The sequence below is a fragment of the Nicotiana attenuata genome, unplaced genomic scaffold (assembly GCF_001879085.1).
Source record: "Nicotiana attenuata strain UT unplaced genomic scaffold, NIATTr2, whole genome shotgun sequence".
In the NCBI taxonomy this organism is placed as follows: Eukaryota; Viridiplantae; Streptophyta; class Magnoliopsida; order Solanales; family Solanaceae; genus Nicotiana; species Nicotiana attenuata.
The window spans coordinates 197,183-214,117 of NW_017670828.1; the positions used below are offsets into that span (position 1 = coordinate 197,183).

Consider the following 16,935-nt stretch of genomic DNA (forward strand, 5'->3'; position numbering starts at 1 on the left):
GGGGGGGGGGGGTTAACTAGAAACCAAAAAGGAAAGAGAGCTTTTTATCACACCCTAAAACACAAAGGACCACCACAAAACTACCTATCTTAGTCTTTCTTTTTCTCTCTCTCGTGAATATAGTTACTTCATTTTCCATCCACCTTGTAACACATGAATATCTAACAATAATCCCAAAAACTCAAGATTCATTCATGAAAACCTGTATTCTACTACCTAAAATTCACACCTTTTCTCTAACTATTCTCAAACTAAACATTTGTTTTCTTCTCTTGTTGTAGGCACTAAAAAAAAAAAAACATATGAAAATGTGGTTTTTTTCTTGTCCTTCTTGTTTTTTTATCTTCATATTTCATGTTGGTTTATTGTATGGATCTTTAGCTATTGAAACTTTACAACTTAATGATGATGTTTTAGGCCTCATTGTATTCAAATCAACTCTTCTTGATCCTAACTCAAAACTCTTATCTTGGAATGAAGATGATAACTCTCCTTGTGCATGGGAATTCATCAAATGTAATCCAATGAATGGTAGAGTTTCTGAACTTAACTTAAATGGTTTAAGTTTATCAGGAAAGATCGGTAGGGGGCTCGAGAAGTTGCAGTCATTACAGGTATTATCTTTATCAAACAACAACTTAACTGGTCCTATTAGCCCTGAGTTAACTTTGTTAACAAATCTTGAAAATCTTAACCTTAGTCAAAATGGCCTATCAGGAAATATTCCTCCATCTATTTCAAAAATGACCTCCTTACAATTTCTTGATCTCTCTCAAAATTCGTTATCTGGACCTGTCTCTGATACTATGTTTGATAACTGTGGTAATTCGCTACGTTATCTTTCTTTATCTGGGAATTTTCTTGAAGGTGCATTTCCAACCACAGTTTCCAAATGTAACTATTTGAATCATCTCAATCTTTCAAGAAACCATTTTTCTGGCGACCCGGGATTTTCCGGAGGACTCTGGGGATTGACAAGGCTAAGAACATTAGATCTTTCACATAATGAACTCTCTGGATTAGTACCTGTTGGTATTTCAGTGTTACATCAGTTGAAAGAGTTGTTGTTACAAGGGAATCAATTTAATGGAATGTTACCTTCTGATATTGGATATTGTCCACACATGAAAAGATTAGATTTGAGTGAAAATCTATTCACAGGAGAAATCCCAGAGTCAGTACAAAAGCTTAATGCTCTTTCTTTTCTAAGCTTATCAAACAATATGATAAATGGAGATTTCCCTCAATGGATAAGTAACATGAGCAGTTTGGAATACTTAGATTTTTCAGGCAATAGTTTAGAAGGGACATTGCCTGATTCAATAGGGGACTTGAAAATGTTGAAATACTTGAGTTTATCTGGTAATAAATTGAGTGGAAACATTCCAAAATCTATGGTTTATTGTACTAGTTTATCGACGATTCGACTAAAAGAAAATGCATTGACTGGTAGCATTCCTGAGGGACTGTTTGGTATAGGATTAGAAGAAGCAGATTTTTCAAGAAATGAGTTGAGTGGTTCAATTCCTCCTGGTTCTGGCAAATTCTTTGAATCAATTCAAGTTCTTGATTTATCAGGAAACAATCTTACTGGAAATATTCCAGCTGAAGTTGGACTTTTTTCCAAGTTGAGATATTTGAATATTTCTTGGAATAATTTTCAATCAAGATTGCCTCCTGAAGTTGGATACATTCAGAATCTAACGGTGTTAGATCTTCGACACAGTGCTTTAGTTGGATCAATTCCTGGTGATATATGTGATTCTGGTAGCTTAGGAATTCTTCAGCTTGATGGAAATTCATTTACTGGACCCATTCCTGATGAGATTGGAAATTGTTCATCCCTCTACTTATTGTAAGTACAATTTTCTGATTTCTCTTATTTTATTATTCAGTACTGGGGAGCCTTGGCGTAACTGGTAAAGTTATTGCCATGTGACCAGGAGGTCACAAGTTCGAGCCGTGGAAACAGTCTCTTGCAGAAATGCAGGGTAAGGCTGCGTACGATAGACCTTTGTGGTCCGGCCCTTCCCTGGACCTCGCGCAGCGGCAGCTTAGTACACCGGGCCGCCCTTTTATTACTGTCAAATGAATGTCCTAGCCTTTATAGTTTCACTTTGCTTTCTTTATTTTACTATAGTCTTGAACTGAATGTCAAAATTTGTTAAAATTGCAGGAGTTTGTCTCATAATAACTTAAGTGGCTCAATACCAAGGTCTCTTTCAATGTTGATGAAGCTCAAGATATTGAAGCTAGAGTATAACCAATTGAGTGGTGAAATACCACAAGAACTTGGCAAATTGGAAAATCTTCTGGCTGTTAATATATCCTACAACAGGCTCGTTGGACGGCTTCCATTAGGTAATATATTTCAGAATTTAGACCAGAGTTCATTGGAAGGGAATTTGGGCATTTGTTCACCTTTGTTGAAAGGTCCTTGTAAGATGAATGTGCCAAAGCCTTTGGTTCTTGATCCTTATGCTTATGGAAACCAAATGGGAGGTCAAAACCGAGGCGATGAAACTTCAAGAAGCAATAGCAAAAGGTTCAAACACCATAGATTCCTTAGTATTTCATCCATTGTTGCAATCTCTGCTGCAGCTGTGATCGCGGTTGGAGTAATGGTGATAGCCTTACTAAATGCTTCTGTTCGAAGGAAGATTGCGTTTGTTGACAACGCCTTGGAAAGTATGTGCTCAAGTTCTTCTAAATCCGGGAGCTTAGCAACTGGAAAGCTAGTGTTATTGAACACCAAATCGTCCCCGGATTGGACTAATAACAGTCTTGAATCTGTCCTAAACAAGGCATGTGAAATCGGTGAAGGTGTTTTCGGGACAGTTTACAAGGCTCCATTGGGAGGGGAAGGAAGATTAGTAGCTATCAAGAAGCTTGTGACATCAAAGATACTCCAATACCCTGAGGACTTCGATAGAGAAGTCCGAGTTTTAGCAAAAGCAAGGCATCAAAATCTGATATCCTTAAAAGGGTATTACTGGACTCCTCAACTTCAGCTTTTAGTATCAGATTATGCACCAGAAGGAAGTTTACAGGCCAAACTACACGAAAGGCCATCATCTTCACCTCCACTATCTTGGTCCACTCGATTCAAGATTGTGCTCGGTACAGCCAAGGGACTAGCACATTTGCACCACGCGTTTAGGCCAGCAATCATTCACTACAACATAAAGCCTAGCAACATCCTCCTTGACGAGAATCTCAACCCGAAAATATCAGATTTCGGGCTAGCAAGGCTCGTGACAAAGCTCGATAAACACATGATAAGCAACAGGTTCCAGAGTGCACTAGGCTATGTAGCACCTGAATTGGCATGTCAGAGCTTAAGGGTGAACGAAAAGTGTGATGTTTATGGTTTTGGGATGTTGATTCTTGAAATTGTGACAGGGAGAAGGCCAATTGAGTATTGTGAAGACAATGTGTTGATACTCAATGATCATGTGAGAGTGTTGCTTGAACAAGGGAATGTGTTAGATTGTGTTGATCCAACATTGGATACATATCCTGAAGAGGAAGTTTTGCCTATTCTGAAATTGGCTTTGGTATGCACTTCTCAAATACCATCAAGTAGGCCTTCAATGGCTGAAGTGGTTCAAATCTTGCAGGTCATCAAAACACCTGTTCCTCAAAGAATGGAAGCATACTAAACATGTCACAAACTTCATTGTCTTTTTATTTTGTCTCCTATAAATCCTATTATTATTATCTTAAGCTCCTAATTTGGTTATTTTGTTACTAGATAGTGATAGAGAGTTTGGTACTTCTCTATCATTTGTATGAAAAATATGGCAGGGTGCAGTAACTTCAATCTTGTTTGTTCCATTTTCTTGAATTTATCCTGATAAAGTTTATGGGTTTTCGATTTTCTGAAAATAATTTTGGTAGTTAATAGGAGGGTGTGGAGGTCGAGGATTAAGGTACAAGGATAGTGGATAATTTTTAGTTGTTAACTGATAGTCTTAGTAGCATGCATGTCCCTTCATATTCTTAGATTTTTATTATGTTATGTGGTTTTGTTCGCCTCAGGTATTGTGTTCCCCGTTGATCTTATTTGGTACTACTTATCATTTATCTCTCCCTTTTTCTTTTCTCTTCCTTATTTCTTCCTTCCTGCTTTCCTCTTCTTCTTCTTGCCCTTCCTGAGCCGAAGGTCTATTGGAAACAGTCTCTCTACCTACATTAGGTAGGGGTAAGGTCTGCGTACAGACTACCCTCCCCATACCCCCATTTACTGATTTGTTGCTCATACAAAAAGGTATCCACGTTGCAAGTAACTTGTTATGTTTGTATTTGTTCTTTTATACCTACTAGTATATATCAACGTGCGTTGCACGTTAATAATGACACGTGATGATTTAAATATTTTATATGAAGGAACAATAAAATTTAATTAATTAGAGATACTTTATGTATATTAATACACAATTATCTAAATGCGAAAAATATTATTACATTAGCATAATACATGAATTTAAAATAAAAGGACATCATCAAAACTTATACAAATGATCAATTTTGTCATGTTAGTTAGATAATTATGTATTATAGTTTAAAAGTATTTAATGTGATGGTATCTTAACCAACACTTCTTTGTGGACAATATTTTTGTGTGTATGTTTCCTCATAATGCTTTCGTTGCTCTGCCTTAACCATAACTTTTGTTGTCGATCTTGATATGCCTCTTAAAACATACAGTTATTCATGTAAGAAAACATATTGCGGTAAATATAATCCAATATTTAAGATGTTTGTCCTTGTATTTTATCTATTATATTTGCAAAACATAAACATACTAAAATTATTTTAACACAAATTTAAAAGGATATTCCTTAGTTTCGAAAGATGAAAGTTGATTTCAGGAATAAGATTATACTTAGAAGCACATTGACCAGTATCATAATTTTTTGCATGTATGACATTATTGTCAAAAATTTTATATACCATGTGTGTGCTATTATATAAGCTATTTGGTGTATCTAAGTTTTTCAGTAGCATGACAGACAATTTTTTCTTCAAAATCAATATATATACAATGGAAGATCAATTTTAACTTAGTATATTATATATACGGTGACAATAACATATGTAAGAAATAATAAACTTGACAACAAACATGTATGGTAGAAGGTCATTTGGTATTGAAGTATTTAAGTATTCTTCTTGATAGTAATTATTGGTATCATTTTCCGCTGAGTCAAAAACAGAAAAACTTTTTGTTTTATTATAAAATTTTGCAATCAAAATTAATATTATAAAGAGTCGACTCTGCTATGACGGAATTATTCTTTCTAGATGCCTCCGGCGGAATCGAAATAATATTTCTATGTCATGCATTACTTGCAAATATCATATCAAGAGGCATGACACTGTTAGCAATAATAGCAAGTGGTGTACCAACAACAATTTTGATTGTGCTTCTTCAGACACTTGTATAGCATTTTAATTCTTAATAATATATTAATATTTTTACTTTGTGTTCTAACACTCTTTTATGGAATAAATTTATGCACCGTAAATTTTTTTAACTTGAATAAGAATGTTACTCATATGATGAATTTAAAAAATAATTGAATTGGATTCTCCTGCTAAATAAAATTAAAAAATTTAATTATTTGGTTTTAAAATAAAATAATTTATTCTATGCTGATTCATATCTTAATATTAGTTCTTCTCTTATTTTGAATATCTAATCTTAATTATAATTTTATCCACCATAAATTTTATTTTCAAAGAGTAAAATATTGATATGACATGTCACTTTTAGGTCTTTATATCTGTAGAATCATTAGTGGTATTGACTCTTACAAACCATTTTTTTTCTCTTTCTCACACATTTATATTCATAAAAAATTCCTTACTTGTTGTTTAATAATTGGGTACTTTTTAATATTACACGAAAAATTAATTAAAAAAATATTTAAGTAGAAAAATAGTTCAAATATTATATAAAAAAATATATTATCGTGAGGTTTTTTCCCCTCTCAATTTCAACTCTTTTTTCCCCTCAATTTCAACGCAATGAAATTAAAAAATTTTAGTGTTTTAAAATAAAATAAAATTATTCTATGCTGATTCAGATCTTAATATTAGTTCATCTCTTATTTTGAATATTTAATCTTAATTATAATTTTATCCACCATAAATTTTATTTTCAAATAGTTAAATAATAATATGACATTTTACTTTTAGATCTTTAGGTCTATAGAATCATTAGTGGTATTGACTCTTACGAACCATTTTTTTCTCTTTCTCACACATTTATATTCTTAAAAAATTTCATACTTGTTGTTTAATGGTTGGGTATTTTTTAATATTACACGAAAAATTGATTTAAAAAATATATTATTTGAGTAGAAAAATAGTTCAAATATAATATAAAAATATATTATCGTGGGGGTCCTTTTTCCCCTCAATTTCAACTCTTTATGCGGCCCAATAAATTATTTTTTTGTATTGGACATTATGGAGTGATAATGTATTGCCAATACGGAGGATTCTGATGAAATTCATTTTATTAAACCTTCATACATATTCTTAGTAAGTATTTAATAGACCAAATTTTATTAATTTTAAAATATTAAATATTAAAAATTAGCATAGAAGGTATTGTAGTCCAAAAAATAAGTTATTGCAGTTATGTCCTTTTCCAATGAGTTCTTCCGTTTAATATTTTAGGACTACTTTGGTATATTAATATTGTATTTATGCTTTTATAATAATATGGGCTCTCTTTTTTCTAAACGGATTTGGGCAATATATACATTCTCAAATTAAATTAGTAATAGGACATTATAATAATTTTCAAATTAAAATAGTAATATAAATTTTTAAGAAGTATATCCTAAAAGTAATAGGTTTACATGGCTATAGATATTTACTTGTTCAATTTTGTATAAGCGTGACGGCCCGAAAGTAATTATTATACTAATAGGATTCCTAACGTGTAGTATTATGTCCTAAAACTAATAGGATTATAAGGCTAATATCTAGAATACCGGTTATGTCCTTTTATTATGAGTTAATATACTTAATACTATAAGGTTATTTTTGTAAACCGACAAGTTAGGTTACTTATCATTAGGACATGACATTAGCTTGGAGTCACGATATAATTTGTAAATTTTTTTATTTACTTACTATATTTCAAAATACATGAAAATAGAAATAAGGATAGATTAATCTTGGTATGTGCATTGTGTATGTACCCCATCAATAACTATTCAATTTTGAAAACTCAAGTAAACTTTACATTAAAAAACATGTTTGATTTATGAGATGAAAAGTAAATAAAATTTTCTGTAAATGTTAAATGTTGATTCTATTTAAATAATTAAGGATAGAAAAAATCATGGAGATCAAACAACAAATAAAATAAAATAATTTTAAGACTAATTTTAATTAAAATCGACATAAAATGCAACAACTTTTATGAATGAACTATATTTTGTTCAAAGTAAAAAAAAAAAGTCCTTCAATTTCTAATATAAATAAAGAAGGTAAAATATATATACTATTATTCATTTTTAAAACATTGAGTCAAAGTGAACTCTTGAGTTTATAATCTTTCAAATTTTTTAACTCCAAATTTTTTCCAAGCCTTTCCATACGTTAGACCAAACTCTCTATATTCTTCCAATACAAGGTTAAATTTAATATTTTTATTTATGAATCTTACCTAGTTCAATAAGGAAAGATTTAATAATCCAAATTTAGTTAATTTTAAAGTCCTAAATATTAGCGTGTAGTGTTCTGTCCTAAATCTAATAGGATTATAAAGCTAATATCTAGAATTTCGGTTATGTCCTTTTATTATGAGTTATTATACTTAACATTATAAGGTTATTTTTGTAAACCAACATTGTATTCATGCTTTTATAATAATATAGATAGCACCGACAGAAATCACTTTACGTTATACAGAATGGAATCTCTGTTTAAAACTATTTTTATCATGCCTTTTCCTTTCACCTTCTTTTCTGATTGCATCAAAGGGAGGTTGAAATTTTTTTGTTTTTTTTTTGTTTTTTTGGTTAGTAGCGTAAACACAAACAATAAAGGAATAAGCTTTTTTTTAATTCTCAAAATTCAAGAATCGAGATTCCAACTTCTATGATTTTCATAGACTGAGTAGGAACATTTTAATGATTATTAAATTCTTATTTATTAGACTAGCCATCTATCATCTATCGGTCTGCCTACTTTCACTTTAGGGTAGGTAACAAAGGAGAGTGCCATGGGAAAATCATCTTAATTTTGTGTCGAAAAGCCAAATCAAACTACGCCGCTATGGAAAAAAATTCCTGTGCTGCGTCTGTTTGGCATTTTTCAGTGTCACAAAGTGTTTCTGGAAAATTTCCATCAATACTTTTCATAGCCAAATCGCAGAACTCCAGAGTAGAATCATACGAGGTGAAGCAATTTATTCTTGCTCACTGCCTGACTGCAGCAATGAGGGTATTCAAAACCATTGATCTAAAAACAATAAAGTTATCGACTCAGAGATCCTCACTCCTTTACATACTAAATGTAGTTGTTCACATTTATAAGTCCGACTACAAGATCGTAAGATATTCGCCTTCAATTTCATTTAATCGGTTTATAGGCTACACCTGATTGTTCATGACAAAAAATCTGAAAGTAATAAGCTAAAGAAAGAACAGATCCTACACAGGAAAGACCATTCTCTTTCCATGTCAACTCAGTTTGAGAAAATCACGGCACAAAACTTTTTAAGTTACAAATTGCCCACTCAAAACTTCCTCAGTTCTCGTGCAGAGCCTTCATCAGATATAGTCTACTGAAGCTTTGTCCCGCAACACTGCAAACCGCATACAAACATGTTCATGATCAGAAGAACGAAAATTACAGGAGAACGAAGAACAAGAATTTATAAATGGAAGTCCTAAATCTTGGTTGTCAAATGAGAAGCATTGGTAACAAAAGTGACCAACAGAATTGAAAGCACGCCACTTATTTTATCTAACCAATAATTCTTTATAGTACTTTGATCTGACCAACAACCTCTACGTAATTTGGCAGCTGCCATTCAGAATACCAAGTAATTGTTTGCACAATCAACAAATTGGTCTAGTTCCTCCGAGAGCTAATTTCCATTGCACCAAAAAGAACACCAAGCGTCTAAAAAGATTTGAAAATGTTAAACACATCCATCAGGTAAAAGTTTCTGGCCTCACATTCCTATACTCGTGTATTCCTATTATAAGAGTTCTCTACTTCTGTTTTTCTTTTTTATATTTTTTAATCTTCTCTTGGAGGGGGTGAGTTGATGTTGGCAGAAAATTATAGAGAACTCAGATATGCATACCCATACCAAAAACCGACGTAATATAGGGGACAGGTGGACATCTTAGTTTATCCTCAGTGGTCACGGATAATGCAACAAAAATCCATATACTAATGCAAAAACCCCATTTGCAATGCCACACCGCAAGACGGGCTGCCTTGATCTACTAAAATACATCCAGAGAAAACGATCTCTCTATACGTGTGCGTATGTGTGAGGGCAAAATTTTAAAAACATGAAGCACTCAAGGTCCATCATTTTCCCCGGAAAAGAAGAGATCAGATAAGGGTCAGCATAATTCAGCATCATGTGTCAAATTCAGATATAATGGAACACAATAACACTCAAGATGGTAACTTACCCATTAATCTGGTTGCAGTAGTTTGCTATTTGATTAGTTATGAGAAAGCTATCCAACCGTGAGGGCTCTGGAAGTGGCTTAAAGATGGGATTAGAGGGGTCCTCCTCTGGCAGAGGTTCTTCTCCTGCAGCTTTGCGTGCATTGTTATCAGACCTGTAAAGGACAGAAGCCAGAATTAGATGGACATAATTAGATATAAACAAGGACCTCTGACTAGACACCATGATTTGCAAACTTTACCAGAGCATAGCTCGGCAAAAGATTCAACCTTGACTACAAGGTAGATTACAAGCATTTAAGGATCTAAACAGCAGATTCCATTTTCAATTTGTGGCAATGCTCAAGACCTTTCTCCTTCCTATCCCTAAAATATAATTGTCTGCTAAAGTTGTCCAATAGTATTTCCTGAAGAGCCAAATCTATTCCATCTCAGGAAGTGTCAGACTCTAACTTCTTAACCTTTTATTGCATATAAATTAAGGCAGGAGCTGTCTTGTTGAGGCCTGATCATCAAGTCATGTTAAGCTTACCCCAAAACTGTAGTAACCCTGATTAGACATCATGATTGCAAACTTTACCAGAGCATAGCTCGGCAAAAGATTCAAGCTGGACTACAAGCATTTAAGGATCTAAACAGCAAATCCCATCCTCAATTTGTGGCAATTGGTCAAGACCTTTCTCCTTCCTATCCCTAAAATATAATTGTCTGCTAAAGTTGTCCAATAATATTTCCTGAATAGCCAAATATATTCCATCTGCGGAAGTGTCAAGACTCTAACTTCTTAACCTTTTACTGCATATGAATTAAGGCAGGAGCTGTCTTGTTGAGGCCTAGATCATCAAGTCATACTAAGCTTACCCCAAAACTGTTGTAACCCTTCTTTCAAAATGACCTAAAAAAGTGACTACTACTTTTTTGTAATAAGGTTAATGAAGTATGTCAAAAATGACAACTACTTGAATATGCCCAAAAAAAAAAGATACCTCCTCTTTTGAAGCCAAGCTTGCTGCTGAGCTTGTTGACGAGAAAGATTCCGGTAATAGAATTGGAACTGCATATAAAGTGTTAATCTTAGTGAACCATCACTCGTATATGAATGCAGGAAAGCGAAAGATTGAACTTAGGAATAGGAGAGACAAACCTTCTGCTGTTCCATTGACAAGTCATCCATGCATTCAATCAAAAATTCCACATTCCTCTCCAAATATGGATTGGTTGACAATTGTAGCCGTTCATAATCACACTGACACACAAAAAAAAGAAAATCCGGGTTAAAGTTTGCCAACATATACGGACATTCGAGTATTCTGCCAAATTTCAGTTACATTACCTGAGTTACAGGTGTATCAGGCTCAAGTTCAGTCATAAAGGCGCTAATGAGTGCAGAATTTGAAACTTTTATCTGTCAAAACAATAGGAAATTAACTTCAGCAATGAAATAGAAGACTTTTCCAGAGTTCCTGACCTAGGTACTATGTACTTTTACTAACACCAGGCAGGCAGGATCACTGCATGGTGTTACTCAAAACAATGTAAAATTCCAAGAAATAGCATGGCAAAGCAGAGCATGTAAATATCAAATCTAATCTTAAAAGGAAGAAGAATTTTTTTCAAAAATCAGATAAAAGGAAAAAAGGCTACTAAATCAGAACTATATCTCAAACAACTTGTCTTCAAATCAATACATAACATGCAAAATGGTAACAGGCTATGAAGCAGCAGAAAGATAGTGTCCACATATGATGACATAAGTGCCAAAAGTAAACAGGATAAGGAAGCATTAGAAGCATACTGGTATCTCTTCAAAGATGTCAACCCATGAAAGATTCTTTTCTCTCAACCTACAACAGTAAAACAATATCAGCAATTACAATTTGTTTACTTTTACTTCAATGGTACCATAAGCATACTTCTCTTGAGAGGGAAAGATAAAAAGGAGCAACTCAAGAATAAACATACTTTTCTCCAGTAAAATTGTTACTCTTGTAGAGTTCCATGAAAGAGTCCGAAAGCTTCAAGGCTTTCAAAGCTAAGACACCTTGGTTGGATCTTGAAGGATCATAGATTATGCAGACACAACGTTTTATATTCTCCTGCAATCACAAACATCATAGAGTCTAAGTACAATAAATTATTCGGATATATAGCTACTAATTAAAAATAAATAACGCAAATAACCAAGCCAAAATATAAAATACAATTAATATTTAGGAGAATACCAGTAAGAGAACTTTTTATTTACAGTATAGAGTGTTTCATCTTTCAAACGATTAACTAAAGCTTGTGACATTTGACTTTGAAATCTTTTTTCACAGATGTTTAATCTTAGTGGGTTGGGTTTTCCCTACTAGAGAACCAGCAGGAGATTAGTACTGAAATGCAGAGCGATGAAAGCTCATTTACGCTAGAGGCAACGTGAGCGCGAGCCCTAGACACCACCATTACCCCCAAAAAAAAAGGTTCATAAAGCTAGAGATTTTACTCCAGCAGACGTTGGAGTGGCCATAAAGCAGCTATTTCATTTTGGTTATGGATGACCACTTTCTATTTCTTCCAAATTCACATTTGCTAAACTTTGAAATTCAAACTTGACTCTTTTTTTAGTCCAATTCCATGAGCTTTTCCTCATCCTTGCCTATCAAAAAGGTCACTCCCCTCATAGGTAAATATCTTTACATATTCCTTATTCATTAAAGGCTAACAACAAAATAACCAATTTCCATTTGCTCTTTGACCAGAGCAAACAGCTACTAGTTATACTAAAATATGTTGTCGGTGTGATTCACCCACTAAATTTTGAGTCTTAAGCTGCAAAGACACTTCAGGGTACTAGTCTTGCAAATCGGCAGATCATTTCCAGGATACATAGGTTTTTCAGGCATAGAGCCCTAGTGTTTAAACTTTAAACCAAAAGGGTACAACAGTTTTCGCAAATCTTTCTGGGACGCCTTGGAGTCTTAGGACTTATTTAGGATCCCTCTAAAAGTTACTTCTCCCTTCTCTTCTTAGGGCCAGCAGTATATCTTAGGTCACTGCAGACACTATGACTTTTCAAGTGAAATGTACTAGCATATTCGAAAAGCTCCATCAGTAATTCGGAAAAACTCAATTTGGGGCGGGTATAATTAACAAAGATCTTATGACAGAAAAAGAAAGCATCAGACTGCTGCACTTTGCAAAATTTTGAACTGGAAAAGGTATACTAATAAACATGCCAAGAGAAAATCAAAAAAAAAAAAAAAAAAAAATTCTGTAGTAGCAACCAAATATCCATACCCCAGTTATCAGCACAGAAACAGAACCAAAAGGAAGAATAACTTCACCGCCGGAAAAAAAAAACAGGTTCAGAATCCAACAAAGAGATGGAGAAGGATACCTGGTAATTCATGAAGGTCTCTATCAGTTCCACAGTCTGGAAAGAACCAAATAAAGTTGATTGATACCTGGAAAATACCCCCCGATGAGATTAATATTTGGGACAAATTATTAATGAGGTAAAAGTTAATATGACAATCTGTTGGAAGAAGGGACATTGCAAAAGCATTCCTTGTTACCTCATGAATTTAAAGCTAGGAGCAGAAGTATTATAATAACTTGCCCAAAAACAAAACATATTTTCTTACTTAGAAAGAAGAACCAAATGTCCTACCAAGATTAAATAGTGTCCAACAGTCAGAAAGCATCTTACCAACCAACGGTGTTGTTGTCAACATTAACCTCCCTCAGGCATCTCATCATCTCAAGCTGATAATTAGCACCCTCAGCTTCTATCTCCTCATCTTCCTCACGAACCTGAGCAAGACAGACGTGAAGAAAGCATTTGGTGACATAAATTCAAAAAGCATTTTTCTGTATAAATAAGAAGCGTGAAAGACCAGAATTCAACATACCGGAAAGGGAAAACAGTTAGTGACTTCAAGAACGCTCCCAACATCCAATCCAAGAAGTTGCCCAGTGACTAAAGCTGGTGAAAACTCCTGGCAGTGCTTTATTATTTTCAAAATAACCTGTATAACACAGTTTACTTCAGGAAAGTACACACGAACAAGGGGGTCCAAGATGCACATATACTACAAGAAGAGAGAACAAAATTTTTTTCCCACCCATATTTCCCGGTGCATGTGGCACCAAATAATTTTCTCACCCATATTCCCAGTGCTATGTGGCATCTCTAGAAACATAGCAATACAACATTAAAGGTATAGATAAATATTACCCAAGGGCTTAGCTAAAGTGGCAAAGGGTTGAGGGACTTGTGACTTAGGCCACAGGTTCGAGCCCTGTGCCAACTGAACCTGGTATTTACGTGGAGAAAGGTAGAGGGACGGGCCCATTATCGCCGAGCTTCAAGGGCTGTGGTTGGTCCCAATCCCAAGGTTGTCCTTGGACGAATTTCTCGGTCATAAAAAAAGTATACATAAATATTATTCCCTCGATACCATTTTACATGTCCTACTATCCCTTGTCATTGTACTCGTCCTTTCTCAATAGGTATAACACTCTTTATATAAGAATTCCCTAAATACATTTTTGATAAGGAAGAATACCCTAATACATATACCAATGGAACTACCAGAGTAGAGAAATATTCAAGACGTGCAAGCTAGTACAATGGCAATTTAAATAAGAGATCGCTCACTTTTCTTTTCTTTCTTTCATTTTTTCTATTTTGTTTGGGTACCTACTAACTCCCGTTAACGCACATACACTGTGTAACTCTACCCGAAAGCGGAGCTAAATAGAAGCAAGGAGGTTCAATTGAACCCCTTCGTCGAAAAAAATCTACTGCACAAATAGGGCAAAAGTAGATTTTATCGGTTAATTATGAAATACCGAATCCCTTTGATAGAAAGGTAGATTCTTGTAGTGGCAAAGTTTAAAAAGCTTTAGATCAAAGGTTCAAATCCTAAGTGTGACACTTTAAAGCTTTTTGAATCCCCGTGTATGAATTTATGGCTCCACCCCTAACTCTAGCCAACAAAGTTTAGGATGATAGAAACATTTCACCTACCGTTCTCCATCCTAGGATCTGAAACTTGGTTCGCAAGGGGGCTGCAAAGCCACCCCCTTTGGGGCAAAATATCACTCAAATTGTTTTTCCTATGAAGGTGATGTCTAGGCCAACTTGCACATATCTAAAGTATTCCACGAGGCACGTGCTAGTTGCTACCTCCCACCAGCACGGTACCAATAAAAGTTCACCAAGGCTTGGACATATGGAAAGAAATCACCTAGTGTTTTTTGCTTTCCGCTCGGATTTGATCATGAAACCTCATGGTTCAACTCACTTCACTGACCACTAGACCACACACTTGTGTGCTTCTACTTTTGAGTTGGATTTGCCAACTTGCGCATACCTCAAATATTTCATGGGCCACCTGCTACCTCCCACCAGCACAAGTACCATTAACATTGTCCACCAGAGCTTGGACATATGGAGAGCAATCACCTAGTGCTTTTTGCCTCCGCTTTGAAGCTAAGACCTCATGGTTCTCAACCCACTTTATTGACCCCTAGGCCAAACCTTGGGTGCTACTACTTTCGAGTTGGATTTCGGGGATTGTCACCAAACCAACTAGGAACTCTTCCAATTGAGCTATATACTACTTTATCTATGATTTTATTGGCTTATAATAACATAAACAGAAAGAAATAAAAGAAAGAGATAGCAGGTCGTAATACCAGTCCTTCAATCTGAACAACCCTGAGTGGCGGCGCCACAGCCTCCTCTGTAGCTGCCACTTGCAAAAACGACCGCCCTGTTGCTGCATCAAATCAAATTGAAAGGGGTTAACTGCTGAACTACACATATTGCACACAAAAAAAGTACTCTTTTAGAAGTGGAAGCAAAATTATACGTACGATTTGCCATTGACGAAATCGGGGAGAGAAATTAGGCAGAGAATTTGACTGAATGCAAAATCTTACTCTCTGCGGGAAAAAGTTCGAAAACCAAAGCCCTAATTGCTGGAGGGGTTTGTTCTTTATTTGTTGAGATGAGACGGGAGAGGAATTGTCACTAATGGGCCGGCCCATTACTGTCTGTACAAGGATTGGGCCAGCTTAAAAACTTGAGTAAAAATTGTGTGGGGTAGCCACTTTTTGAAGTGGTAAGTAGCCACTAGTCTATTAACATTAATATGAAAACGGTGTTACCTTTTTTCTATCTCTTTTCCTTCCCAAACCCTCTATCAAAATTTCAAAACCCTGCTCGATCACATACTTCAAATATATCAACTGTGATACAAAAGGGATAGAAAACAGATTTCATATCGGATGATTTGATTCATGTCATTTCTCCATAGCAGAAAATGATTTTCACTCCTATTTTTCTATCTATGATCAACCATCTCAACAACAAATACAGTTTGTTTCAGTCTCTATCGGCGACACCATTCTTCTTTCTTTAGCAACTAATTTGCAAAAATTGATCGAAAGACCAATGTCATGTTACGAAATCTTCAAGCAATTCACAAGTAATGAAAAGGTTATGTAGATTTGTCTTATCAATGTTGCATCCAAACCGAATCTGACATCAATTTTATATGTAAATTGCAATTATTATTATTATTATTATTATTATTATTATTATTATTATTATTATTATTATTATTATTATTATTATTATTTTGTAAAAAGATACAAATAACGTTTGGTTTTCTGCTACGTTATGGATCCTGAACTTACAGTTACAAGTTCAAAAGTTAAGGACACTTGTCCTAAACTTCAAGTTCCAAGTTCAAAAGTTAAGGACAATAGGTCCTGAACTTACAGTTACAAGTTCAAAAGTTAAGGACAATAAGTCCTGAAGTTCTGAACTTAGACTAACAAGCTCAAAAGTTAAGGACAATAGGTCCTGAACTTAGACTAACAAGCTCAAAAGTTAAGGACAATAGGTCCTAAACTTAGACTAACAAGCTCAAAAGTTAAGGACACTTGGTCCTGAACTTACAGTTACAAGCTCAAAAGTTAAGGACACTTGGTCCTGAACTTAGACTAACAAGCTCAAAAGTTAAGAACAATAGGTCCTGAACTTAGACTTACAAGTTCAAAAGTTAAGGACAAGTAGTCCTTAACTTAGAGTTACAAGCACAGAACTTAAGGACAGGTGGTCCTGAACTTCGAGTTCCAAGTTCAAAAGTTAAGGACATGTAGTCCTGAAGTCCTGAACTTAGAGTTGCAAGTTCAAAATTTAAGGACATGTAGTCCTGAATTCCTGAACTTAGAGTTGCAAGTTCAAAAGTTAAGGACACT

General features: G+C 34.6%; 2 protein-coding genes across 2 annotated transcripts; one reads left to right on the forward strand and one right to left on the reverse strand.

Annotated features, from left to right (window-relative positions):
- The first annotated feature begins 60 nt into the window (after nucleotides 1-60).
- On the forward strand, nucleotides 61-3,877 carry LOC109243725 (probably inactive leucine-rich repeat receptor-like protein kinase At3g28040). The gene is made up of 2 exons (XM_019410704.1): nucleotides 61-1,855; nucleotides 2,177-3,877. The coding sequence occupies exons 1-2, from the start codon at nucleotides 303-305 to the stop codon at nucleotides 3,660-3,662; spliced, it is 3,039 nt and encodes a 1,012-aa protein (XP_019266249.1). The 5' UTR covers nucleotides 61-302; the 3' UTR covers nucleotides 3,663-3,877.
- A 4,606-nt stretch (nucleotides 3,878-8,483) lies between these two features.
- On the reverse strand, nucleotides 8,484-15,654 carry LOC109243726 (eukaryotic translation initiation factor 3 subunit H-like). The gene is made up of 12 exons (XM_019410705.1): nucleotides 15,544-15,654; nucleotides 15,364-15,446; nucleotides 13,572-13,688; nucleotides 13,370-13,473; nucleotides 13,058-13,124; nucleotides 11,641-11,774; nucleotides 11,474-11,522; nucleotides 11,012-11,083; nucleotides 10,823-10,924; nucleotides 10,665-10,732; nucleotides 9,681-9,833; nucleotides 8,484-8,833 (listed from the first exon to the last, which is right to left on the reverse strand). The coding sequence occupies exons 1-12, from the start codon at nucleotides 15,551-15,553 to the stop codon at nucleotides 8,776-8,778; spliced, it is 1,017 nt and encodes a 338-aa protein (XP_019266250.1). The 5' UTR covers nucleotides 15,554-15,654; the 3' UTR covers nucleotides 8,484-8,775.
- Between the last annotated feature and the right edge of the window lie 1,281 nt (nucleotides 15,655-16,935).

Coding starts and splice junctions, on each gene's coding strand:
- LOC109243725 (XM_019410704.1), top strand. CDS start 303: ATGAAAATGTGGTTTTTTTCTTGTCCTTCTTGTTTTTTTATCTTCATA. Junction 1,856..2,176: donor TGTTCATCCCTCTACTTATT/GTAAGTACAATT, acceptor TTAAAATTGCAG/GAGTTTGTCTCATAATAACT.
- LOC109243726 (XM_019410705.1), bottom strand. Junction 13,125..13,369: donor GACAACAACACCGTTGGTTG/GTAAGATGCTTT, acceptor GGTATTTTCCAG/GTATCAATCAACTTTATTTG. Junction 11,084..11,473: donor ACATCTTTGAAGAGATACCA/GTATGCTTCTAA, acceptor TTGTTTTGACAG/ATAAAAGTTTCAAATTCTGC.